General features: G+C 37.6%; 1 protein-coding gene across 6 annotated transcripts in view; it reads right to left on the bottom strand.

Annotated features, from left to right (window-relative positions):
* The window catches only part of LOC137633654 (cAMP-dependent protein kinase catalytic subunit PRKX-like), a 112791-nt gene that overhangs the window by 26032 nt on the left and 60499 nt on the right, over positions 1–26260 (bottom strand). For 3 of the 6 annotated variants that reach the window (XR_011042337.1, XR_011042339.1, XR_011042338.1), the window contains exons 1-2: positions 14364–14501; positions 11665–11835 (exon numbers count right to left, since the gene is read on the bottom strand). The exons of 1 other annotated variant lie outside the window; for it this stretch is intronic. Coding sequence is in view for 1 of the 5 variants with exons in the window: in XM_068365905.1 (XP_068222006.1) it covers positions 20206–20331; positions 21504–21581; positions 23647–23795 (353 nt within the window). In the remaining 4 variants the exon portion in view is untranslated. Of the gene's footprint in view, positions 1–11664; positions 11836–14363; positions 14502–19305; positions 20332–21503; positions 21582–23646; positions 23796–26260 lie in introns of those variants that run through there. 2 more of the 6 variants (XM_068365905.1, XR_011042336.1) reach the window with 2 other exon arrangements.

Raw genomic sequence — 26260 nt, 5'->3', positions numbered from 1 at the left:
CAACACCCAAGAGACCTTACGGAATACGAGATCCTCTCGTCTTCACCACCACCTGACATCTCCTGGGGGGAGGGGATGGAGGATTCACACCTGGGGTCCTATGCCGCCAGATTCTTTATCTTTGCCACAAAGTTAGGCACAAAACTAAAGGAGACCTCCTTGGCTACGTAAGAAATACCGTGCAACTCGCTCGCTCCCTTAGTCGACAGTAAGGCAGGTAGGACGAATGTCTTGAGATCCGATCCCTTTCTGATTCTGTCCTCTTCAAGGGCTCGAATGGGGTATGCGTAAGAAACCTGATTACTAGGGTCACATCCCACTACAGGGGCCTAAGATCCCAGGGTGGGCAAGATTGTTTGAAGCTCCTCACGAGCATTGACAGCTCCTAAAAAGCCAAGAGGATTTTATCTTCCAGTGGATACACCATACTCTAGGCCTAGAGATAACCTTTGATGGCTGCAGCCAAGAGATGTTTTTCCCGATGAAGGAAGACGAAGAAATCCCTTTCTACGACACCAATCACAGGATATGGCCCACTTAGCCTGGTAGACAGATGCAGTGGACCTCTGGAGAAACTAGACATCTCATGTGTAATGCCTTGTGAAAAGCCTTTCGCTCAAAGGAGATACTCAACAGTGAAGAGATAAAGACTCCAAGGGCGAATGGTAACTGCGCAGGTGCGGCTGACAAAGAAGAGGTGGCCATAAGGATAGTTCTCTTGGGACCTCAACCAGAAGAACTAGCAGATCGGGATACAACTCGGCCTGTGAATGTCTTTGCTGGGAGTGTTGAAAAAAGTGAAACTTTTTTCACTTTGTTCTTTTTAACTTTTAACTTTTGAGTGTAGTGTCCTTCCTTTATGGTCCTTGATTTTCTACTTTGCTTGTTTCAAAATTCTAAGTTTCTTTTTTGTTTTTGGGAAAAGTTTAAATTTTTTATAATGGTTAATTTGTGTTCTTGCTTTGGAGACAAGTTCAGTTTCAGTATGTTATGTTTTAAATTTTTGAAAGCATCAAAAGTTTGCAACTATAAAATTCCTCCTTTAAAATGATAATTTAATACTAGAGTTTTGAGACTGAACGAAAACCTTTACTTCACCTCAAAAGTTTACTTCTAGTCCCAGCGTTTGAAGACGGCAGTGCATTTTTCACTCAGCAGCTGAGAAGGGCGTGTTAACTCTTCACTAATATTTTTCACCAATCCAGCGTAAATTTTAATATGGAGCATTAAGTGATTAGTGTGACCGTTGGTCGAGGATGATCCTGCTTGGAAGTGCAAGCACTTGGATTACTTCTTGAGGCAACTATACCATGGAGTTGCATCGATTTTTGAATTAACAACGATATCTGCAATTGACCTAGAGAGGCTTGCTTAGAGTGGAGGTAAGTTGCAAACCACATTGATGCTTGTGCCTTGTAAATTTCACTCGAGTTACTCATTCACTTTGAATGAATTGTCTCCTTAACCTGAACCATAAAATATCATCCAAAGGACCAACCATATTGTTTTCATTTAAAATTTAGAATTTATTGCCGGTTTAACTACTTATATTTGTGAAGTGTCTTGTTTTATTCTGCTCGTTCGAGTTCATATTTGCTTCATGCATTTATTATATTAACTGGCAGTTAAATAGTTTTGTTGATATATTTTCGTATATTTGCTCTCTATTAATAGAGCGTATTCATGACATATTTATAGATCCTGAGGACTTTTCTGGTATTGGGGGTTATTAGTGAGGTCGCATCATCGGTCTTCATAAGGACGGATACCTCGCTTAAATACCAAGAAGCAATAAGACCATCTACGATCCTGAGCCATTTTCCTTAATACATATTTCAGTGATAGTTCTGTTTATGTAAAATAAATATTTGAATTCGCTCATGATTATAATTTATTGCCATTTGATAAGTTTTTAAATCTCCAGTATTTTGAAAATGGCGCCCAATGTAGAGCAGGTTAAAGGTCTTTTGCTTCATGGTGTTCTTCCTCGTCGGGTTCAATCTTTCGATCGCGGTCACACATTTTTTTGCTTCGTTAATATTTTACTTGTCTATTATTTTGCTGTGTTTGTCATATTTTTTGTGAATATTTGCAAATTTGCATAGGTTATATTTCCTTCGATAACGATTTGCTTAATTTCTGAATTTGCTAATGGGTTTATTCCATTAGATATTGCACATTTCTACTTTTTAAGTTTTAGCTGAATTTACATGCAATATGGAGAAGTTTAAGGCTCTTAAGATTTCACGTGGTCATTGTCGAACACAGGTGACCAAAAAGTGTGACAGTGTAAGGCTTAAATATGGTACTCTCACTGAGCAAGAAAGGATTAGTTTTGTATTATCCCTTCAAAATTTAAAAACAAAGTTAGATAGTTTGGACTCTCAGATAGTGGATATGCTTTTCAGTGAAAAAAGGATGAATCTGATATCGAAGAAGAACTAGATTGTTGTGCTATGTATACGGATAATATTTTATCATCATTAGCTATGCTCGAGAAAGTCACAGCAGAAATTCCCTTGCCTAGTAACCCTTCTCCTAATATTAAATACCCATGTTTGCCTCTTCCTGTATATAATCATTCTGAGGGGGAAAGCATAGAAAAATTTTTTAAGGATTTTGAGAAGGCTATGGAGACAATGAAAGTAGACTCTTATCTTAAATTTATTTATCTCCAAAATCAACTAGGTAAACAGCCATTAGCTCTTGTGAAGTCTTTATCTTCTACTGAACAGAATTATGAGGAAGCCAAAGCCTTGTTACAAAAAGCTTTTGGTTCTGAATTAAGTCAGAAATTTGAAACTATGCTTGCCCTTTCAGGATTAAAATTAACGTATGACTCTGACCCATATGCCTTTATTGGTAAGATGAGAAGCATTAAAAACTCGTTTGCTGCACTTTCCATAACCATTGATGATGTCTTGCAATATTTCTTTTGGGATGCTATGAATGATGGTCTTAAATTACAATTAACTCAAATTACAAATAAAAACAAACCTTTGCTTAAGGATATTGAGGATAATATTTTTGATGCCACAGAGCGTTACCTTGGGGTTCAGAAAAGATATCAGGAGAAGAAAGTTAATCGTAAAGTTCAGTCAGATGCTAGATCAACATTAAGTTTCGCTAGTAACGTACAGGTTGACTCTTCCAGTGCAGTGAAATTAAAGGGTTGTATTTTGTGTAGGGACGAAAATGGTTCCGAAAATGCTAATCATCCAGTTAACAAGTGTAAGGTTTATGCCTCTCCAAAGGCAAAGGTCGAAAGGCTGCTTAAGTTGAATGCTTGCACTAAATGTGCTAATCCTCATAAAACAAGTGCATGTAGATTCAGGTTCTTGAGAAAATGTAACAAATGTAACGATTGGCATTTCAGTTTTTTGTGTGATAATAATGTTAAAGTGGCTACTGATAACGTCAATAAAGAAAAGGGTTCTTCCCTTGGAGCAACAAATGGTATGATAAGCATAGATTGCAATAAGGTCCTTTCACATACTGGGGCTTCCATTTTACCCACTTTCTCGGTTGTTTTGTCTAATAATGAGCAAATGCGTTGTCTTAAAGACAGTGGTTCTCAGCTTAATTTTATTGATGCTGAATTTGCAAAGCGAAATAATTTGGAAGTATTGGAGTCAAATTTCAGTGTCACTGTAAGAGGTATTAATTCTCAAAGAAAATTGTTGACTAATGTTGTTCGTGTTAATTTAAATAATAATGTGAACAGTTTTTGTGTGGAAGCAATCTGCCTTCCAGAAATAAATACAAAGCTAATTCTTCCAGGTTTGAGTCGAATTGTTGAAAGATTTATGGAAAAGGGATATAAATTTGCAGATAAATTTTTGGCAAAAGGGGAGGATATGATCTCTGATATTAAGTTCATACTTGGAACTCATTCTATTCATTGTTTACCAGAAATAACGAAATTGTTTGGCTCTGGTGTTCCCTCTGCATATTTGGAAACTTCCCTTGGTATTATGCTTTCTGGAAATGTTAATGAATACCTGAGAAATTTGCAAAGTATTCCTCACAGCAGTAATTCTACAAGGAACCCAAGCGCATTACTTAGTCATTCTGAGGCTGATTCAGTGACTATTATTGAGCCGGAGAAAGATCATTCCCCTAATACTGAATGTATTTCTGCTGAAGTAAATTATGCTGTACTTGATGATAAAGGTGATCTTGTTCAATCAGAACTAAAAAAGGCTACCGATGCTATTCTCTCTGAACAGTGTTCTCAGATATTGAATTATGATAAAACTTTGTATAATGAATCTTGTGTCGAAAATGATGTGCATTTGATAAATTATGTTTTGAATTCTGTTACACGCAGTGATGATGGGAGACTAGTGCTTCCTATCTTGTGGAATAAGAAAGTGTCTCATCTTCTCGGTAAAAATCAAACTCTTTCAAAGTTGGTTCTAAAGTCTAATTTTAAGAGATATCACAAAGATGGTAAGTCTCTTGGAATGATAGACGAGGTTTTCAGAGAACAAGAGCGTCTAGGTATAATAGAGAGGGTAGATAATTTATCTCAATTCCTGGAGGAGCACCCTAGTTTTTCCTTTTTGCCACACATGCCCGTATTCAGGTTCGAAAAGGAGAGTAGCAAATGTAGAAATGTTTTTCTTTCTAATATTTGTGAAAATGATCCCTCAAAGCCTTTAACAGTCAGCCACAATCAGGCAATGTTAGCTGGCTCTTGCCTTAATAAGAAAGTATCTACTTCTATACTGCAATTGAGATTTGATAGCCATGTCCTGTGCTTTGACTTGAAAAAGGCGTTCTTGCAAATTGTGTTGCCTGAATCTGATCAGCAAAAGCTTTTGTTTTATTGGTACCGAAATGTTGCCAAGAATGATTTTTCCTTGATAGTGTACAAACATGTTCGGCTTCCTTTTGGTCTTAGACCTAGTCCTGCTTTACTGCTTTTAGCTTTATATCATATTCTCATGATTGATATAAAGAATGATTCGCTACAAATTAGGAATTTGAAGAGAAATATTTATGATTTATGTTATATGGATAATTGCGCTATTTCATTCAATGACCCTGTCAAATTGAAATGAGCCTTCGATAATTTGAAGCAGATTTTTGAGCCTTATGGATTTGAAGTACAACAGTTTATGACAAATTGTAAATCTTTGCAGAGTTCCATTGATGGAGAAACTGGTGAGAAGTCGACCCCTGTGACAAAGCTTTTTGGATTGCTTTGGAATAAAGAGACTGATTCTTTGTCCACCCACAAATTAGTGTTGGATAAGAGTGCTTCATCTAAAAGGCAGATTTTGAGTTCAATTGCATCAAATTTTGATATCTTTAATTTTTGTGGACCTTTACTAAATAGAGCTAGAATATTCATGCATTCTTTGCAGTGCAATAAAGAAATTGGTTGGGACAATAGGCTATCTGAGGATCTGTTAAGAGAATGGAATAATATTGCTAAGCAGCTAAATTCTTCTCCAATGATTTCAGTTAATAGATTTGTTGGTAGGAGAGATGATATGTATAATTTGATTGCATATACAGACAGTTCTAGAAGCATTTACGGCTGTGTTGTGTTCTTATATAATTTGAGAACTAAAAAAACAAACTTTGTCATGGCTAAGAACAGATTTGTTAACAAACAATTAGAATCTAAATCCATACCTTCTCTTGAATTTCAGGCAGTTTCTTTAGGGACTGAAGTATTATATGATATTAGAAGAGAATTAAGTGGTTCTAATTGTGTTGAGCCTATTAACATAGTAGGGATGGATCTATACACAGATAGTCTAGTTTGCTTACATTGGTTATCAGCACACGTTACCAAGTTTGATAAATTGCGTAATTTGAGCATCTTTGTGAAAAATAGATTAGATAGTATCTGCAGAATGTGTGAAGAATTTCCTATTAAGTTTAAATTCTAAAAACCCAGCTGATGCAATCACCCGACCTCTCTCCTATAAGCAATTAATGAATTCTAATTTTTTCAGTGGTACTGTTGCTGAAGCAGATATTGATGTTTTCGCAAGTGATATGATGGAAGTCACCATTCCTAATACATTGCTCAGAGAGGAAGGTATAAGCTCTTCTTTTGAAAGTAGTAACGTTCATGTTGCTACAGAGTCTGTGGTTGGAGAGGATATAAACCATTTGGTTTCTATGGATTCATTTTCTGGCTTCAAGAGTATAGTTTCAGTCCATAGGTATGTGATAAGGTTTATTAATAACCTGAAAATTGCAGTAAAGATGAGGGACCCAAGTAAATATTCACATTTTAATTGTCTTACTGATGAAGAAACTTTGTCAGAAGCTTATAACTTTGTAATCTAAAGAGACCAGCAGATTCACTTTCCAGAAGTTTTTAAATATTTTGCACGGTCTTCTAATGCAGTTAGAGATATCCCTAATATAATCAGCCAACTTAATATTTATCCAGATCACAATGGTATATTGCGTGTTAGAAGTAAGACTGCACGCTGGAAGGACAGAGATAAATTTATGTTCTCGCCTATCCTTTTGTCAAAGGATAGCGCCCTGACCAAGAAATTAATCTTGGAAATGCATAAAATGACAAACCATGCTGGCATCTACTCATTGTTGACCGAATTTCGGAAAACGTTTTGGGTTTCACATTTCTTTTCAACTGTAAAGAAGATTTTGAAAGAATGTATAAACTGCAGACGATTTCACAGACATGCAGTCAAATTGAATCAAAGTCCATACAGAGATTTTAGGCTGAAACCTCCCAATATTCCCTTCAGGTCTATTTTCCTGGACTATCTTGGCCCGTATTATATTAAGTACCAAGGGGTTAAAACAAAAATTTGGTTGCTTTGTATAACGTGTTTGTGGTCTCGAGCTATAAATTTAAAATTATGCTTTGACATGACTGTACCCACATTCTTGAGAGCACTTCAGTTACATATATGGGAGTATGGTACTCCACAATTGTGCTTTTCAGATATGGGATCTCAAATTGTTGCAGGTACTAATTTAATTTCTGATTTTTTAAGGGACCCAGATACTGTGCAATATCTACAGGAACATGGAATGAGGGCTGTAGAATTTGAGCAATACTACAAAGGCTGTAACCAACTTGGATCACTTGTGGAAAGTTGTGTTAAATTAGTTAAAAGACTTATATATGGTTCAGTTCGAAATACTGTATTGAATTCTCTTGATTTTGAGTTTCTCATAGCAGAGACTGTACATTTAGTTAATCGCAGGCCAATTGCTTTTCATGAGTCTTTAAGAGATAATAATCCAAATGAAGTCATTCCTGCTGCAATAACACCTGAAATTTTGCTAAAGGGCTATGAATTGGTCTCTTTGAGCATCATTCCTAATTTGCAACCTCTTCCAGATTCCGACCCTTCATGGACTCCTTCCAAGGATCCAATAGAGCATATTAAGGACAGTTATAGTAAATTGCGCAAGTCTCGTTCATGTTTAAAAGACATTTATAACTCTGAATTCCTTGCAAAACTTGTGCATCAAGCCACTAATGTGGGTTCTAGATACAAGCCAGTATCGCACAAGAATTTGCAAGTTGGTGATATAGTTTTACTTAAAGATGTTCATTTGAAACCTGCAAATTATCCAATGGGAATCGTTAAAAGCGTTCAGATGAACTCAATTGGTGAAACCACTGGTGCAACAGTAATGAAGGGAAACAAAGAAAGAGTAAATAGACACTCTTCATCATTAATTCCTCTACTGAGTATTAATGAATATTCTCATTCTTAAGTAGTGCATAGGCAAGAGGATGAGCATTCCAATGAGGATCTTGCATTAAAGAGGCCTAAAAGATTGGCTGCTTTGAAAGGCGTACGAAAAACGAAAAATCTTTATCTTCATGGAGATGCTTAATATTCATTACTTGTACCTTGTAAATAATTCTTGTATATATTTAATTGTATGGGACATATTTAATTGTATGGGACATATTTAATTGTATGGGACATGAGGTTTTTTCTACTACTGATAAATAAAAATTCAATTTCTTCTGACACTGAAACAGTTGAAATTGAATGTCTTTGCTGGGAGTGTTGAAAAAAGTGAAACTTTTTTCACTTTGTTCTTTTTAACTTTTAACTTTTGAGTGTAGTGTCCTTCCTTTATGGTCCTTGATTTTCTACTTTGCTTGTTTCAAAATTCTAAGTTTCTTTTTTGTTTATGGGAAAAGTTTAAATTTTTTATAATGGTTAATTTGTGTTCTTGCTTTGGAGACAAGTTCAGTTTCAGTATGTTATGTTTTAAATTTTTGAAAGCATCAATAGTTTGCAACTATAAAATTCCTCCTTTAAAATGATAATTTAATACTAGAGTTTTGAGACTGAACGAAAACCTTTACTTCACCTCAAAAGTTTACTTCTAGTCCCAGCGTTTGAAGACGGCAGTGCATTTTTCACTCAGCAGCTGAGAAGGGCGTGTTAACTCTTCACTAATATTTTTCACCAATCCAGCGTAAATTTTAATATGGAGCATTAAGTGATTAGTGTGACCGTTGGTCGAGGATGATCCTGCTTGGAAGTGCGAGCACTTGGATTACTTCTTGAGGCAACTATACCATGGAGTTGCATCGATTTTTGAATTAACAACGATATCTGCAATTGACCTAGAGAGGCTTGCTTAGAGTGGAGGTAAGTTGCAAACCACATTGATGCTTGTGCCTTGTAAATTTCACTCGAGTTACTCATTCACTTTGAATGAATTGTCTCCTTAACCTGAACCATAAAATATCATCCAAAGGACCAACCATATTGTTTTCATTTAAAATTTAGAATTTATTGCCGGTTTAACTACTTATATTTGTGAAGTGTCTTGTTTTATTCTGCTCGTTCGAGTTCATATTTGCTTCATGCATTTATTATATTAACTGGCAGTTAAATAGTTTTGTTGATATATTTTCGTATATTTGCTCTCTATTAATAGAGCGTATTTATGACATATTTATAGATCCTGAGGACTTTTCTGGTATTGGGGGTTATTAGTGAGGTCGCATCATCGGTCTTCATAAGGACGGATACCTCGCTTAAATACCAAGAAGCAATAAGACCATCTACGATCCTGAGCCATTTTCCTTAATACATATTTCAGTGATAGTTCTGTTTATGTAAAATAAATATTTGAATTCGCTCTTGATTATAATTTATTGCCATTTGATAAGTTTTAAACCTCCAGTATTTTGAAAATCTAAGGAGTAAGGGTGGTGTATCTCGAGTAGATAGGGTTAGGAACGAAGTGGTGAAGGAGAGAACGGGTGTAAGAAATGAGTTAGCGGCTAGAGTGGATATGAATGTGTTGAGGTGGTTTGGCCATGTTGAGAGAATGGAAAATGGTTGTCTGCTAAAGAAGGTGATGAATGCAAGAGTTGATGGGAGAAGTACAAGAGGAAGGCCAAGGTTTGGGTGGATGGATGGTGTGAAGAAAGCTCTGGGTGATAGGAGGATAGATGTGAGAGAGGCAAGAGAGCGTGCTAGAAATAGGAATGAATGGCGAGCGATTGTGACGCAGTTCCGGTAGGACCTGCTGCTTCCTCCGGTGCCTTAGATGACCGCGGAGGTAGCAGCAGTAGGGGATTCAGCATTATGAAGCTTCATCTGTGGTGGATAATGTGGGAGGTTGGGCTGTGGCACCCTAGCAGTACCAGCTGAACTCGGCTGAGTCCCTGGTTAGGCTGAAGGAACGTAGAGAGTAGAGGTCCCCTTTTTGTTTTGTTTCTTTGTTGATGTCAGCTACCCCCCAAAATTGGGGGAAGTGCCTTTGGTATATGTATGTATGTATGTATTATTATTATTATTATTATTACTAGCCAAGCTACAACCCTAGTTGGAAAAGCAGGATGCTATAAGCCCAAGGGCTCCAACAGGGAAAAATAGCCCAGTGAGGAAAGGAAATAAAGTGATGAGAATAAATTAACAATAAATCATTCTAAAAACAGTAACAGCGTCAAAACAGATATGTCCTATATAAACTATTAACAATGTCAAAAACAGATATGTCCTATATAAACTATTAACAATGTCAAAAACAGATATGTCATATATAAACAATAAAAAGACTATACAAACATTGAGCTCTTTACAGTGGATACTATTTCAGTGAATGCTGAAAACTAGCCAATAAACTTTTTAGACAGGTACAGTACAGTAAAACTACCCACCACTAGTTACGGGGGGGTAGTAGCACGGGTGGATTAGTCGCCCTGCTCACACACTCACTAGTTAAGTAACGTCACTTTTTAATTGCAGGAAGGACTTTCCGGATGTGTGAACAGGTGAGGGGATACTCTAAGAATGTCCTCTTGGAGAACTTCCATTCTTCCACTTATAAAAGCTTGCACATGCACAGGAGAGAGTGTGAGCAGAAAAGGGAGCGTGCAAGGAGTACGCACAAATAGTTGAGGGCAAGCTCCTGTAGGAGTGCAAGCCTGCACAGTAGCTTGTAGTGGGCGCGAATCCCAGCCTCGTGTGAACGGACAAGGGTGCGCTCCTGTTTATTTTCTTCTCTGTCTTTGGAGAAGGAAAAAGAAAAAGTAAGCATTACGGAAGTACTGTACCTCCAATTGATCAGTCTCCTTGAACTTCCTAGTTCATAGAAGGAAAATGAAGGTTGAGGCCCCTTCATCCCGACCTACAGAGAGAAGAGTCGAAGGAGAGAGATTGAGGCAAAAGAGGAGGAGAAACTTGCAGCTCTCCTTGAAAGGTCTTTCAGGCTGACGACGATGTTCCAACTGGGGAGAAAAAAAAATAAAAATAAAAACAACAACAATAGCAACAACGGCAAAATCAGGTAAACGTTCAGGAATGGGAAGACAGAAAAGGAAAGAAGTTGGCAGCAAAAACTTTTTCCTTTAACGGATCACATCGATACTAATGACTTCCAATATTCTTAGGATTACGTTGTCAAAGAAAAGAAAAACTGTCTAGAGGGAACAACAAAGTGAAATCAGCCGAATAAACCGACAACTAATACTGCTACAGTTATCAAGAAACTGCTAAACGTTTCTTTTTCCAGAAAACCCTCGCAGAATACGATTGTCCAACCAATTATCTAGAGGATTAAAACAGCCAGTTGAGAGCCCCAGAAGCAATTATCATTATTATTACTAGCTAAGCTATAACCCTAGTTGGAAAAGCATGATGCTATAAGCCCAAGGCCTTCAACGAGGAAAAGTAACCCAGTGAGAAAAGGAAATAGAGATAAACTACAAGAGAAGTAGTAAGCAATCAAAATAGTGGAAGACCATGGTAAGGAGACTTTAGCACTACCCAAGACTAGAGAACAATGGTTTGATTCTGGAGTATCCTTCACCCTAGAAGAGCTGCTTACCATGAGTAAAGAGTCTCTTCTAACTTTACAAAGTAGAAAGTATCCCTTGAGTAACTACAGCTATTGAAAACAAAGTGAGAGCCCAGTGGGGTATGTCAGGTCGGTAGGGTCTCCTTGCCAATAGGCAGTAACTAGCGCCACCTAGGTATAGGTCTAAAAGTTCTGAAAGCACATTCCTATCAAAGGGTTTGCATTTGCGTAGGAACAAATACTCGGTCAATTCGATTTTCATTTTGCACTTATTTAAATAATTTCTCATTTCTTTCTTTTGAAAGTTTTCCAGTCTTAAGTTATAAGTAAACATCTGTTACCAAATAGACTTAAACAATTCTAAACATCGGTACTTACTTTTCCTGCTCCTCGTAGTTCTCCCGTTTGTCTGCCACGCTTGTTGCGGCCATGGCTAAAGTCTCCGCTTTTGACGGCACAAGAACTTCCCCTCGGGTAAAGAATGATCTCTCTGAGGCGAGATTTTAAGAGTGCGGATAATTGAATCACTCTGGCTTAATTCTCCCTTATCTGGAAAGACACAATAATGAACAATAGGAATATTATCATCGGTTATTATTTTCATAAATATTTTGTAACATTAACATGCGATGAAAAGTGCTATTTACCCTAATCTTTACTGTCATATAAACAACACTGTACTGTATTTTCCTACCTGTAATACAATTCAGAATTACTGTATAAATAAATTACAGAACTGGATAAATGTGTAATGTAGTACAATATTCCTAATAATTTTAATTAAGGGCTCCTTGTTTACTTAATGGAACTTTGAACAATTTTAACAGAAATACTTGAGGAAAACACAATTTTTTCAAATTACAGAAATTTTAAAACTAGGATTTATGTAGTTGGTTAGAACGGACACAGTGTAAAATTGGTAAAATTAGAGATCAAGTCAGAAAATAATTTTATTTCACTCTTTACTGTCCTGATCTCAGCGACGAGAGAGGGAAAATAATAGAACTACAGAAGAGAAAAATTAAAAGAGGAGGAAAAGAAGAAGATATTAGGAAACGTTCTGTATACGGAAGAAGGAAGAGAGGAAAGAAAAGAATACTGTATATATACCAGATGTGGAAAAAAAAACAGAGAACATAAAAGAACTAGAATAGAGAAGACAAGTAAGGAGGTGCCGATGGAGAGGCAAATCCCTCCGCCCAGCAACGGATCGGAATGGAATAGATAGAGGTTTTCCATAGAGGGATAGAGAATATAGGTTTTCCAGTAGTAAATAATGTGCTCCGTCCGAAATTGACGTTCATTGTTAAATTGCATAAGTAATGACTAAAAAAACCACATTTAAATAGGGAAACAGGAGCCTTTGTATATCAGCGGCCAGTTCCTCCAACATGCATAGAAAATGAGAATTTTCTTACCATTTTCTAGTCGTTCGTAAGATGTGAACGCTGTACAATATAAACTGTGTCCATTTTTCTGCAGAACATCTACACGAGAACACCACACAACCTAACCTAATAGCCATGTCCTTACCTACTTAGGGGAGGGCTAATGACCCCTGTGAACCCCCTTACACTACCGTCATTATACATACATCCCGGGAATCAAACAGAAGAACACCACATAAACCGAGGTTCCGCAACCTAACCTAACCTAGGAGCCATATGTTTACCTACTTACCTATGGGGGAGGTTGTGACCCCCTTAGGACTCTAGTATCCTCAGTTTATCATAATACAAAAGCCTCACTAAATATCCTATTTCATAAATTGTAAATCTATCTTCCTAATGTCATATTTCAAAGATATATATTTCCCTCATAAATAAAATTGATTCATTATTATTATTACTGGCTAAGCTACAACCCTAATTGGAAAATCAGGATGCTATAAGACTCATAAGGATCCCATTAAGGAAAAATAGCCCAGTGAGGAAAGGAAACAAGGAAAATAATAACAGGAGTTTAAGAACAATAATAATAAAATAATTCTTTCGTATATAAACTATAAAACCTTCAAAATAACGAGAGGAAAAGAAACAAGATAAAATAGTAAAAAATCGTAAAAAAATATGTACAGCTGGCCTCACTAATTCAGGTACACTTCACGACAAGCTAAGGTAGATGTCAGTGTGCCGGAATTAGTGAAGCCAACTGTACATAGCTTAAACTAGCCTTGTTTCGACTAACATCACCAGCTCACATATAGTAGAAGGCTGTGGTCTAAATCACGATCACTTTAGACATAACAATTAGACAGTATAAACTGTGTCCATTTTTCTGCAGAACATCTACACGAGAACACCACACAACCTAACCTAATAGCCATGTCCTTACCTACTTAGGGGAGGGCTAATGACCCCTGTGAACCCCCTTACACTACCGTCATTATACATACATCCCGGGAAACAAACAAAAAGAACACCACATAACCCGAGGTTCCGCAACCTAACCTAACCTAGGAGCCATATGTTTACCTACTTACCTATGGGGGAGGTTGTGACCCCCTTAGGACTCTAGTATCCTCAGTTTATCATAATACAAAAGCCTCACTAAATATCCTATTTCATAAATTGTAAATCTATCTTCCTAATGTCATATTTCAAAGATATATATTTCCCTCATAAATAAAATTGATTCATTATTATTATTACTGGTTAAGCTACAACCCTAATTGGAAAATCAGGATGCTATAAGACTCATAAGGATCCCATTAAGGAAAAATAGCCCAGTGAGGAAAGGAAACAAGGAAAATAATAACAGGAGTTTAAGAACAATAATAATAAAATAATTCTTTCGTATATAAACTATAAAACCTTCAAAATAACGAGAGGAAAAGAAACAAGATAAAATAGTAAAAAATCGTAAAAAAATATGTACAGCTGGCCTCACTAATTCAGGTACACTTCACGACAAGCTAAGGTAGACGTCAGTGTGCCGGAATTAGTGAAGCCAACTGTACATAGCTTAAACTAGCCTTGTTTCGACTAACATCACCAGCTCACATATATTAGAAGGCTGTGGTCTAAATCACGATCACTTTAGACATAACAATTAGACAGTATAACGTTAAAACTGACCTGTACCAGGATGTTACAGCCATGAAATGACGTACAGGAGTTTTCCCGTTACTGTAATGATACAGGAAATTACAGGAAAGTGACGTAATTCGTTAAAATAGGCTTCGTACCGTTATCGCATTTCACCGAGTCACTCTGATAATACTGTTATTGTTTCTCAGCTGATCGCTGGCGTTCCAGCGAGTGGAACGAGCAGTGCTCTTTTTAATTATTTCTTCTAATTAATATATATTTTGTAATGCTTTTGATAAAATTATACATTTTAATATTTAATTAATATTAATGCTTATTTTTGGCTATCAATTTCACATATATTATGTTTATTTACGCTAATTTTTCCAGTGAGTTAACGAGATAGAACTGTTCTTTTTAACTATTTCTTCCAAATAATATATATTTTGTGATTATTTAAATACAATTATATTTATAAAAATCTATTTAATATTATTTCTCGTTTTCGGCTATTAATTTTACATATATTATGTTTATTTAGGCTTATTTTTAAGGGTAGACCTGATGTTCCAGCGAGTTAGCGAGCAATAAGTGTTCTGTTAAATTATTTCTTACAATAAATATATATTTTATAATGCTTTCAATAAAATTATATATTTTAATATCTAATTTATATTAATGCTTGTTTTTTATTATGGATTTCACATATATATTGTTAATTTAAGCTTATTGTATAAGGGTGGTCTTGCTTGCATTCCACCAAGTTAACGAGCTGGGAGTGTTATTTTTAATTTCTCTCAAAAGATACATTCAATTTGTGATTTTCTCGATAAACTTACATCCTAAATGATCCAATTAATATATATGTTTGTTTTTATCGTCATATTTATAGAAAATAACTTCATTTGATCATAATGCTATATATCCAATGAATTTTTATTTCTGGAGACATTTGCTATAAAGATTTTTTAAATAAGATTACTTTAGCGTTTTAAATCTATTTCATATTTCTATAGTGAAAATTAAAAATTTTATTCTTAAATATCATATATTTTTATAATCCTGGCTTAATATTTTATTACGAAATTGAGTGAAAATTATAGAAACAGTTTACTTTATATACATACAAAATATTGTACATTATTTTAATAATATACAGTACAATTTGAATAAAATAGTAATATATATGATTTTTATATAATATACATTTATTTTATCGCTAAAAATGGAACAAAACTACTTAAAAAATATCTAAATAAGCAGTTTTTATTTTTTATTCATTCCAAAAGGTGTTACCAAGATTCTTGAGTGATTCTCATAGAAAACGGAATATATTTAATTGCAAACTATTATAAATTAATAGTTAAACATTTCCTTTAAGTAAATTATTGATAATTTCTTACGTTTACCCAGCTGATAAGCTTAGAAACAATATCACAATTAATAAACAATAATAATTTAAAGAGAAATAAAGTCACAAATGACAACACAATTAAGAAAAATGGAGAAATTTTGGTTTATTATTATTATTATTATTATTATTATTATTATTATTATTATTATTATTATTATTATTATTAGCCAAGCTACAACCCTAGTTGGAAAAGCTAGATGCGAGAAGCCTAAGGGCTCCAACAGGGAAAAATAGCCCAGTGAGGAAAAGAAATAAGGAAATAAATAAATGATGAGAATAAATTAACAATATATCATTCTAAAAACAGTAACAGTGTCAAAACAGATATGTCCTATATAAACTATCAACAACGTCAAAAACAGATATGTCATATATAAACAATAAAAAGACTCATGTCAGCCTGGTCAACATAAAAACATGACAATGTAATGTACGTTTTTCATTATTCTATAATGAAAATCTTATTAATCTGAAATTCCTTAAAATCTATGCACCTTTATAGATAGCTCACCAGTAGGATATTAACCCCTTCACAAACATTGCACCAATCATATTGAATCTCTGTGTACGAGCATTAAAAATCATTGTTCTCTAGTCTTGGGTAGTGCTATAGCCTCTGTACCATGGTCTTCCACTGTCTTGGGTTAGAGTTCTCTTGCTTGAGGGTACACTCGGGCACACTATTCTATCTAATTTCTCTTCCTCTTGTTTTGTTAAAGCTTTCATAGTTTATATAGTAAATATTTATTCTAATGTTGTTACTGTTCTTAAAATTTTCTATACTTCCTTGTTTCCTTTCCTCACTGGGCTATTTTCCCTGTTGGAGCCAAAGCCTTATAGCACCCTGCTTTTCCAACTAGGGTTGTAGCTTAACAAGTAATAATGATTATAATTACATTGACTGTCCTAATTTTGGGAATGAAAATAAGTGTTATTTCTCTTCCTCTTTCTTTTAAGTTATTATAGTTTATATATGAAAGATCTGTTTTAATGTTGTTAATGTTCTTAAAATATTTTTATTTTAATTGTTCATTACTTCTCTTTTAGTTTATTTTATTGTTTCTTTTTCTCACTGGGCTATTTTTCCCTGTTGGAGCCCTTGGGGTTATAGCATCCTGCTTTTCCAACTAGGGTTGTAGCTTGGCTAATAAAAATAACAAGAACAAGAACAACAACAACAATAATAATAATAACAATAATAATAATAGTTGGAGTTGAATACTATGGCTGCATCGGCAGAATTCAATTTCTTGTCCAATTTCTCGATTCTACGGACAATTCTCTGTTCAGGGTTGCTACATTCAGCTAGCAAGTTGGCGAAGTTCATCAGGTGGGTGAAGAATACAATTCAGGTTAAGGCTGGACGTAATTAATACAAGTAAAGTTAAGGCAGTTAAGGGAGTAGTAAAAAATAGAGGGTTGGGCATGAATGTAAAAAGAGTTCTATATGAGAAAGTGATTGTACCAACTGTGATGTATGGATCGGAGTTGTGGGGAATCTAAGTGACGGAGAGACAGAAATTGAATGTGTTTGAGATGAAGTGTCTAAGGAGTATGGCTGGTGTATCTCGAGTAGATAGGGTTAGGAACGAAGTGGTGAGAGTGAGAACGGGTATAAGAAATGAGTTAGCAGCTGGAGTGGATATGAATGTGTCGAGGTGGTTTGGCCATGTTGAGAGAATGGAAAATGGCTATCTGCTAAAGAAGGTGATGAATGCATGTGTTGATGGGAGAAGTACAAGAGGAAGGCCAAGGTTTGGGTGGATGGATGGAGTGAAGGAAACTCTGGGTGATAGGAGGATAGATGTGAGAGAGGCAAGAGAGCGTGCTAGAAATAGGAATGAATGGCGAGCGATTAAAGCAGTTCCGGTAGGCCCTGCTGCTGCCTCCGATGCCTTAGATGACCGCGGAGGTAGCAGCAGTAGGGGATTCAGCATTATGAAGCTTCATCTGTGGTGGATAATGTGGGAGGGTGGGCTGTGGCACCCTAGCAGTACCAGCTGAACTCGGTTGAGTCCCTTGTTAGGCTGGGAGGAACGTAGAGAGTAGAGGTCCCCTTTTTTATTTTGTTTCATTTGTTGATGTCGGCTACCCCCCAAAATTGGGGGAAGTACCTTGGTATATGTATGTATGTACAAGTAATACTCGAAAATTACAACAGGTAAAGTCAGGAGTGGAGTGCGACGCGTTTCGGAACTGCTTGCTCCGTCTTCAGGCGAGAAGTGAGACTTTGGCTGGATCTGGGTCCTTATATATCCCGGCTCTGGTTTGTAGAGAGGGGCCTCGAATTTTGATTGGCCGAGAGGAGGTTATAGGCTCGGGTGGCTGATGTACGACGAGCTCGGCTCAGCCTCCCAGGCTGAGAGGTAGGAAGGAATCCTGAATCCTGATTGGTCAAGACGCGCGTCGAGCCAACCAAAAAGTCAGGCTGAAGTTAAGAATAGGATAAAAGCAGTCTGGCGGGATGTGGAAAGAGGTAGTAGGAGTGATATGGGATAAGAAAATGCCAATCAAGCTAAAGATTAAGACATATAACACTGTGATAAGACCAGCGTTAATATATAAATTAAAAATGTGTGCTCCAAGACGAAAAGAGGAAGGAAAGCTTAAGAGAACCGGTATGAGACTGCTGGGGTCGGTTATGGGAATATCACTGCTTGAGAGGTTGCAAAATGAGGAAATAAGAAGAATGGTAGGTGTAGTAAATATTACCGAGATGATAAGACGTTACGACTGAGATGGTGTGGACATGTGTTGAGAATGGATGGTGGAAAGGGAGCGAGGAGAGCTTAGGAGGAACTTGTTAGCTGGAGAGAGATTGAGAGGGTAACAGAGAACTATGGTTGTAACTTAGCTAGTAATAATGATAAGATTTTTTTCATATACTTCATAAGGTGAAGGATGATATGGAGAGAAGAGGTTTGGTGAGAGAGGAGGCCTTTGATAAAAGGCATAAAACTACTAGTGTTATTGGGTCCTGTGACTAGCCAGATAGTACCACTGTATTCCTCTCAGTTTTGGATATTTTTCCTTTGCCTACAAATACAAAGAATAGTCTAGCCTATTCTTTACACATTCTCCTCTGTCATCATACACCTGACAACACTAAAATAACCAAAAACTTTCTTTTATCTCAAGGGATTAACTACTGCACTGCAATTTAGTGGATACATTCCTCTTGGTAAAGGTAGAAGAGAGACTTTAGCTATGGTAAGCAGCTCTTCTAGGAGAAGGACAAGCTAAAATTAATCCTCTCTTCTCTTAGTCTTGGGTAGTGGCATAACCTCTGTACTGTGGTCTTCTACTGTCTTGGGTTAGAGTTCTTCGGCGTGAGGGTACACTCGGGCACAGTATTCTGTTTCCCTATTTCCTTTCCTCACTGAGCTATTTAGCATGTTGGAGCCCTTGGGCTTATGGCATTCTGTTTTTCCAATTAGGGTTGTATCTTTGCTAGTAATAATGATTAAAGAGGGAACATCTGACAACCGATAACTTAACTTACTGATAATGGAGGGGAATTAGAGGCTGATACCGAGAGGAGTATGAAAGTTGGGAGACTGATAATGAAAGAACTGGTAACTGCTTGAAATTTTTATTTCTATTATATCAAACTTGTTACATTTTTTAAGTCAATTATCTACATCAAATAAAAATCACAGCCACATTATAACTACCTTGCCTTCGTTTGCGACGGCATCTGATGCATTTTTCGACTGCAGTACTTTTAGCTGTGGGAGAAAGAGCAGCTGCCATTTTGAAAACAACGGAAAACTAGAAATGTTTGGAGGTCTGGCAAAGAAACTTGTTAAATGCTGAGTCAGCAAAGAAACTTGTTAAATGCTGAGTCAGCAAAGAAACTTGTTAAATGCTGAGTCAGCAAAGAAACTTGTTAAATGCTGAGTCAGCAAAGAAACTTGTTAAATGCTGAGTCAGCAAAGAAACTTGTTAAATGCTGAGTCAGCAAAGAAACTTGTTAAATGCTGAGTCAGCTGATCCAAATAATAACAACGAAATGTATCCTGCAATGCACGGCACTCGGCCAAATAAACGCCGTCGGAGCGGTCGACGTCCGGTTCCTTGCGTCGTGTTAACATCATTGAGCAAGATTTTCTCGGACCGAACGACAACTTTGAAACGGCAAAGAAAACAAGAGCTGAAAATGATTCCACATCTCTGTACAGTATATTACAAAAGAAAAGGGACGTAAAAGTATTAAATAAAATATCTACACATCTTCCGAAGCCAAACTCGGCACCCGAGCTGCTTCCCGAACGATCGTCCGACCAAAAAACTCAAAAATAGAAATCAAAACCCTGACACAAAGTGACATAGCCGAGGGGTTATCTGCTTCCGTGTATTTGAAGACTAAGCCTAATTGCACTTCTAGGATCTATGGTCACCAAGGCCATCGTGTTCATCCCTGCTTCCTTCCTCGTGGAGGAGGATAAGGCATCGTACGTTCACAGCGACCGAGCCTTAGAAGTCGCTGAATATGGCCAGCTCGCCCTCGGAGACGCCCTCGGAGGATCTCCAGTTGTTCTCGGGGTAGTCGTCGAAGTTCCTCGTGTCTCCGTCGTAGCTCACCTTCGGGACGAGTGGCGGCTGAAAAGGGTTGAAGAAAATAAAGATTAATAATAATCAAAATAGAGTTGGAACATTCATTAATGACATACAATAGGCAGCTAAAGAAAGGGATATCAATCAATAATATGTCGGAAAATTCATAATATAATACAGTACTTTTCAAATATTTTATGTTGTATAATTCAACAATTCATTTTGTTCAGGCTTCAAATAATCACTGATAGTTTTTTCTCTTTTAGAAATCTACGTTAATGCTTTGCCAAAATGATTTCACACAGAATTTGTGCTTAATTCCTAACAGTATTTCAACATTTATCCCTTAATTAATTGCTGATGATAGTTTAGAGAAATTATAAGGCCATTATTCTTCGCTTATTGAGAATCAATGAACATTATTTTCTTAGATGTTTAAGTCTTGTGTTATGTTTCTAGAGAGAAGAAGGAGTCACGAGTAATTCCAGACCTTAAGAAAGTTACTGGTTATTTAGTGTTTTGTAGAGATGTCCCCAAAGACAACACTACTGGACTATGTGGTTGGTTGGGACGGGCGTAAACATTCTTATTATAGATGTCCAATCAATTTGATTTATGGGGGGAAATTTCGTTTATATTGGTCTGAAATACGATTTTGTGAGGCCCCAGACATGTCCTTCCACTTTTGTCTGTTTATGGTCTTTCTATGCCACTCAATACTGTAAACGTAAATTTGCTTAGTTCGTCAATTCACTGTCTTCTTTTCCAGCATAAAGGTTGATTTCGGTATCCTATGCTGTGGGAATATTAACCTCATAATTTATTATCAATCAGCAAAAATGCGAGATTTAATCATGAACAAATAACCCTGTCCTTGCCATGCAAAATTATTTAAAGACCAACGTCATTCATCGATATAAATGCCCCGTCCAGGGATGTCATGGCACCTAGAGCAGTATGACGACAATGCGTCTATCTAAAAGATCATCTTCCCACGTGTAACAGGGTGCAATAAAAATGCATTGGCTCCAAATTCATAACTTGAATTAGTATTTCCAAAGAATCCCTATTCCTCAGTACCAGGTCTTTCCAGAAAAGTAATGCCAAAGACTGTAGCCTCACACATCAATCTACCCTACTATACTCTAAAGTATAACACTCGAGAGTTGAAAGCACCAATATGCCAGTGTATGATGCAACCCTGAGGGAATTCTTACCTTCAATTTTCTTTGGAAGACGTCCTCCCAATCGGTGTTCTTGAAAAATCTGTGTTTTTTGACATCTTCGGCACCATTCTGTCGAGCGAGAGAATCGTGTGGTATTAGCCAATGAGAAACAAGATAGAATTGGAAATGATAATTACTGGTTGTGTTTACTTTTATCCTGACCAATCACAAGCATAATATGAAATCCATTGATATCAGCTGTTTATATTTACTTTTTCCTGACCAATCACAAGCAAAATATGAAATCCAGTGATATCAGCTGTTGATATTTACTTTTTAACTGATCTGACCTTATCCTATTTAGCTTCCATTTAATCTTCTATTCTCTACAAACATTTTGATATGAAACAGACCATGAATTGGAAAAAGGAATTTTGAAGTTTGAGAACCAAAGAGGTGAAAATACTTCCCAAGTAACAATCTTTATGACTCGCTTTCAAATGATATCCAAGTTCTTTAATAATACATTACACAAAACTTGATTTACTTCTTAACCAATGCATTACAATAAGACAATGGATTTATTTCTGTTTTGACGTAGACTGAAACACTGTGGAAATTATATTCTAGTTTTGAAACGATAAGTTAGAGAAAAGCTCAGTAAGTCTCCTCATACGCGTATTGGAATTCTACCCTTGACGCGTACGATACATGAATACACACTAGAGTTTTCTCACATCATCCAATACAGTCACCCATTATTTAAGACTTATTCTGTATCATCTTGATAAACATATTAACTACCCATAGACTCAACTATATCAGTCTGACAAACTCTCAAATGATTAAAGCCAATTCGGTGTATTACCGTCTGGTGCAGTCGCTAGTTTTAGACTCTTAACCAATCGAGACGTCGGAGAAATATCGTAAGGTGGATCAATGCATCGTACGTAGATAGAACTCGGAGACTAGGATGAGCAATGAGTGCTTGGCTCGGACTTTAACTTAATGGCTCTGCCTTTAACTTAATGACTCTGCCTTTCACTTAATGACTCTACCTTTAACTTAATGGCTCTGCCTTTAACTTAATGGCTCTGCCTTTAACTTAATGGCTCTGCCTTTAACTTAATGGCTCTGCCTCTAACTCAACGACTCTGCCTTTAACTTAATGACTCTGCCTTTAACTTAATGGCTCTGCCTTTAACTTAATGACACTATCTTTAACTTAATGGCTCTACCTTTAACTTAATGACTCTACCTTTAACTTAATGGCTCTACCTTTAACTTAATGGCTCTACCTTTAACTTAATGACTCTACCTTTAACTTAATGGCTCTACCTTTAACTTAATGGCTCTACCTTTAACTTAATGACTCTACCTTTAACTTAATGACTCTGCCTTTAACTCAACGACTCAGCTTATTTTGGCCCTCAAAAAAGACATAGAACTTCTCCCGTACCTGTTTGATACTTGTGACGAACTTTTCCTAACCTCTCATCCAGGGACCTCCAGTTGGATCTATTATTTCTAACTCGGACTTCCTTAATACCTTTCCTCTCAGGCTATCAGTACCTTTCTTCTTTCTTCTTCCTTTCCATTACCCCCCTCTACCTATCCTCTCTACCCTGCCTATCATCTGGGAGAAGATGAAGGATCTCTTCAACTCTCCCGATTATGGCTCCTTTATCTCGGTATGCCTTCGCGGACGTCGCGGCTAATAGTGTTGGTATGTCAGCTTCTTGAAGCTCTCACCACAGGTGGAATTCCAGTATTATCTTAACTCGGTTCCTCTCTCAAAAGCTGCGTCGTCAAAACTCTCTAAAGAGGATTCCCTTCACTAGCACACTTTAAGCAAAGTAAGTAGCAATAATGATATTGTACGTACCACCTTCCAACCCACCGTATTCTTTTCCTTGCAATCGAGTTGCAATTGTCTTAGTGCAAGGGATGTTTCTAGTGATGACACCTTGGGCTGCCGTTCATTGGCTTATGAGAACTTCTTCCCAACCGTTCAAAATTAATAAGAAAAATATCATAGATAAACAACCTGGAAATTCAATTAATTTGACCAAATACAAATGAGAGGATTTAACCTAACCCCCCTCACACAACCCACGATGTCTCCATGTACGAAAGCGAGCGTCCTCTCTGAAACGAGACGCGTCGTGGATCCGTACATAGACGGCCGAGTTACCTTCATGTTCCCGAGCCGCTTTGTGCGGTCCTGCGTCAGCAGCTTCTTGAAGAGATCCTTCGCGGTCGCGTCAAGGTGTCTCGGCCACTCGACGCGTCCGCCCAGAATTTTTTCGTAGATGCCGAAGGGGTTGTCGTATATTAGGATGCCTGGAAATAGGACGCAGGTTTAGATAAATGTTCCGCCTTTTCTGTAATAGGATGATTACGTTATTTCATGTCTGAATAAAGATGATAAAATAGATACAGAAGTCAAAATTAACTATATGAAATTAGAAAATCAAATTTACTAATATTTTGAATCTCTTAGACGACAGGGAAAATATGGATATCCATGGGATGGTTTCTAGATACTTCGCTAGGGGCGCTCGGTGGCACACCTGGCTATCCAATCGGCAATTGGCGCGAGTTTTTCTAATTTTTCTGTCGTGACTTCAGGGACGTAAGCTATATACATACCAGGTAAGTCTTGTGTTTAAAAATGCCAGAGTTCTCTTACTTAGTTAAGTAAACCTCATGTTATTGTATGCTTACAAACAATGGATATAGTTGACACTTAATTGTTCCGACAATATATACAAACCGTGAGACTTTTGTATATCTAGTGGATACTTATGTTTGTTAATACAATATATGCTAACCTTAAGGCCCCTTTTCTACCGTCTAGTGTGACTCTTCCCTGCAGGGGGCAGGAAGCACTAACATTGTCTATGATTAGTGGTAATGACGGATAACGGTAATGTCATTTGTCTCGATGGTCCGGGTGACCATAGAAAAAATTGTCCCAAGGTTAAGGCACCTATGAAAATCCACAGATACAGTACTTTCTAGTAATTCTCTGGTAAACTTCCATCAGGACGACATGGCTTGAGCCCAAAGAAACGGATTTTGAGCGAAGCGAAAAATGACAAATTCGGAGATAATTTGTATTTTTCCTAACTATACAAACCTTAGCTATTTAATATGGGCTATTACTTTCGGCGTAGCTGAAATGACGAGCCATTAGAATTTTAACGAGGGTTTACTACCCCACCGCTAGTTAGCGGGGGGTAGGGAGGGGTAGCTTGTTACCCCTCCCCCCCTCACACACCTGTGCTGAGCTCACGTTGCTTAGAGGTAGGACTTCACGGGGGACAGGGCTGGCGGGCAAGATTGATTAAATAGCTAAGGTTTGTATGGTTAGGAAAAATACAAATTACCTACGAATTTGTCATTTGTTCCGTAACTGACATAAAAACCACGATATTTAATATGGGTGACTTAACCCTTAGGTAGGGTGGTAAGTCCCAGCCATTACTGGCTTTTGGCTTTTTGCCCGGGGACTCAGTATCTGACTGTGTCGGCACTCAACGATAAGGAGTCCCTGCACCTCACTAGCAACTTGCTCTGTGCAAGGGCTGCGGCCTACGTAAGCTGTGTGTGAAGGTTTGAAGTGTGACTCGTCCTAGGAAGTTGACCTGTAGCCTCTTAGAAGGAAACTTTAGGCTAGGACTCCCAATACCACCTCGTCAGGGTATGGGGATGTGACAGTATTATCTTAATACTCTGAACACAAAGAAGCATGGTTTACCTGCAGTGGTTTGAGGTCAGCTGTGCAGAGAACCCAGGATGCTGCTTTTCCCAAGAGAGGGGAGGATGAAGAAAAGAATAAGAGCCAGACATACCTTTTCATTCATGCAGACTAAAACCGGGTAACAATGCCCTCAACCTTCTGCTACTTGCCCACTAAAGAGCCTGAGGTTTAGACCAGCTGTTGTGAAGCCACCACAGGGCCGATAGAGAATGTATAGAGGCTCCTGTGGGTCACGTCCTGCAGGTAGTGGGCTGTGAAGGTCGTTTGACGCTTCCAGACCCCAGCTTGAAGGACCTGCGTCACTGAGAAATTTCTCTTGAAGGCCAGGGACGTAGCTACGCCTCTGACATCATGTGCTCTAGGGCGACGTGACAGAGGAGCGTCAGGATTCAGGGACAGATGGATCACCCTACGAATCCATGCCGAGATGGTGTTCTTGGTGACCCTCCTCTTAATCCTCCTAGTGCTAACAATGCTTGCACCTGGGGACGGACTGTAGCCGTTCTTCTGAGATATAACCTCAGACTCCTTACTGGGCACAGTAGGAGAAGGTCTGGGACATCTGTTATAGAACGGAGACCTGAATCCGGAAGGAGTCGAACCAAGCGCCCGCCCCCCCCTGATTTGAGTCTTAGCACCAAACCCAGGGACGAGTTTAAACGTTACCTTCCCACCATACCCTTGCATGGGCGATGTCATATGAGACCATGAAGTTCACCGACTCGCTTGGCCGAAGCCAAAGCTAGTAAGAACACCGTCTCCCAAGTTAGGTGGCGTACTGAAGCTTGGCGTAATGGTTCATAGTGAGGTCTCTTAAGAGACCTGAGAACCCGAACCACGTTCCATGGAGGAGGTCTCACATCCGACTGAGGGCAGGTAAGTTCATAAGCTCGTATGAGTAGGGAAAGTTCCAGCGAGGAAGAAAAGGTCATTCCTTTGAGCCTAAGGCTAGACTTAAGGCCGAGCGATAGCCTTTCACCGCCGAGACAGAAAGGCGCCTTTTCTTCCCGAAAATACACGAGGAACTCCGCTATTGCTGGAA

Source organism: Palaemon carinicauda, chromosome 43 (assembly GCF_036898095.1).
Source record: "Palaemon carinicauda isolate YSFRI2023 chromosome 43, ASM3689809v2, whole genome shotgun sequence".
NCBI lineage: Eukaryota > Metazoa > Arthropoda > Malacostraca > Decapoda > Palaemonidae > Palaemon > Palaemon carinicauda.
The sequence above is the reverse complement of the archived record's forward strand: the minus strand, read 5'-3'. Positions and strand labels throughout refer to the sequence as shown.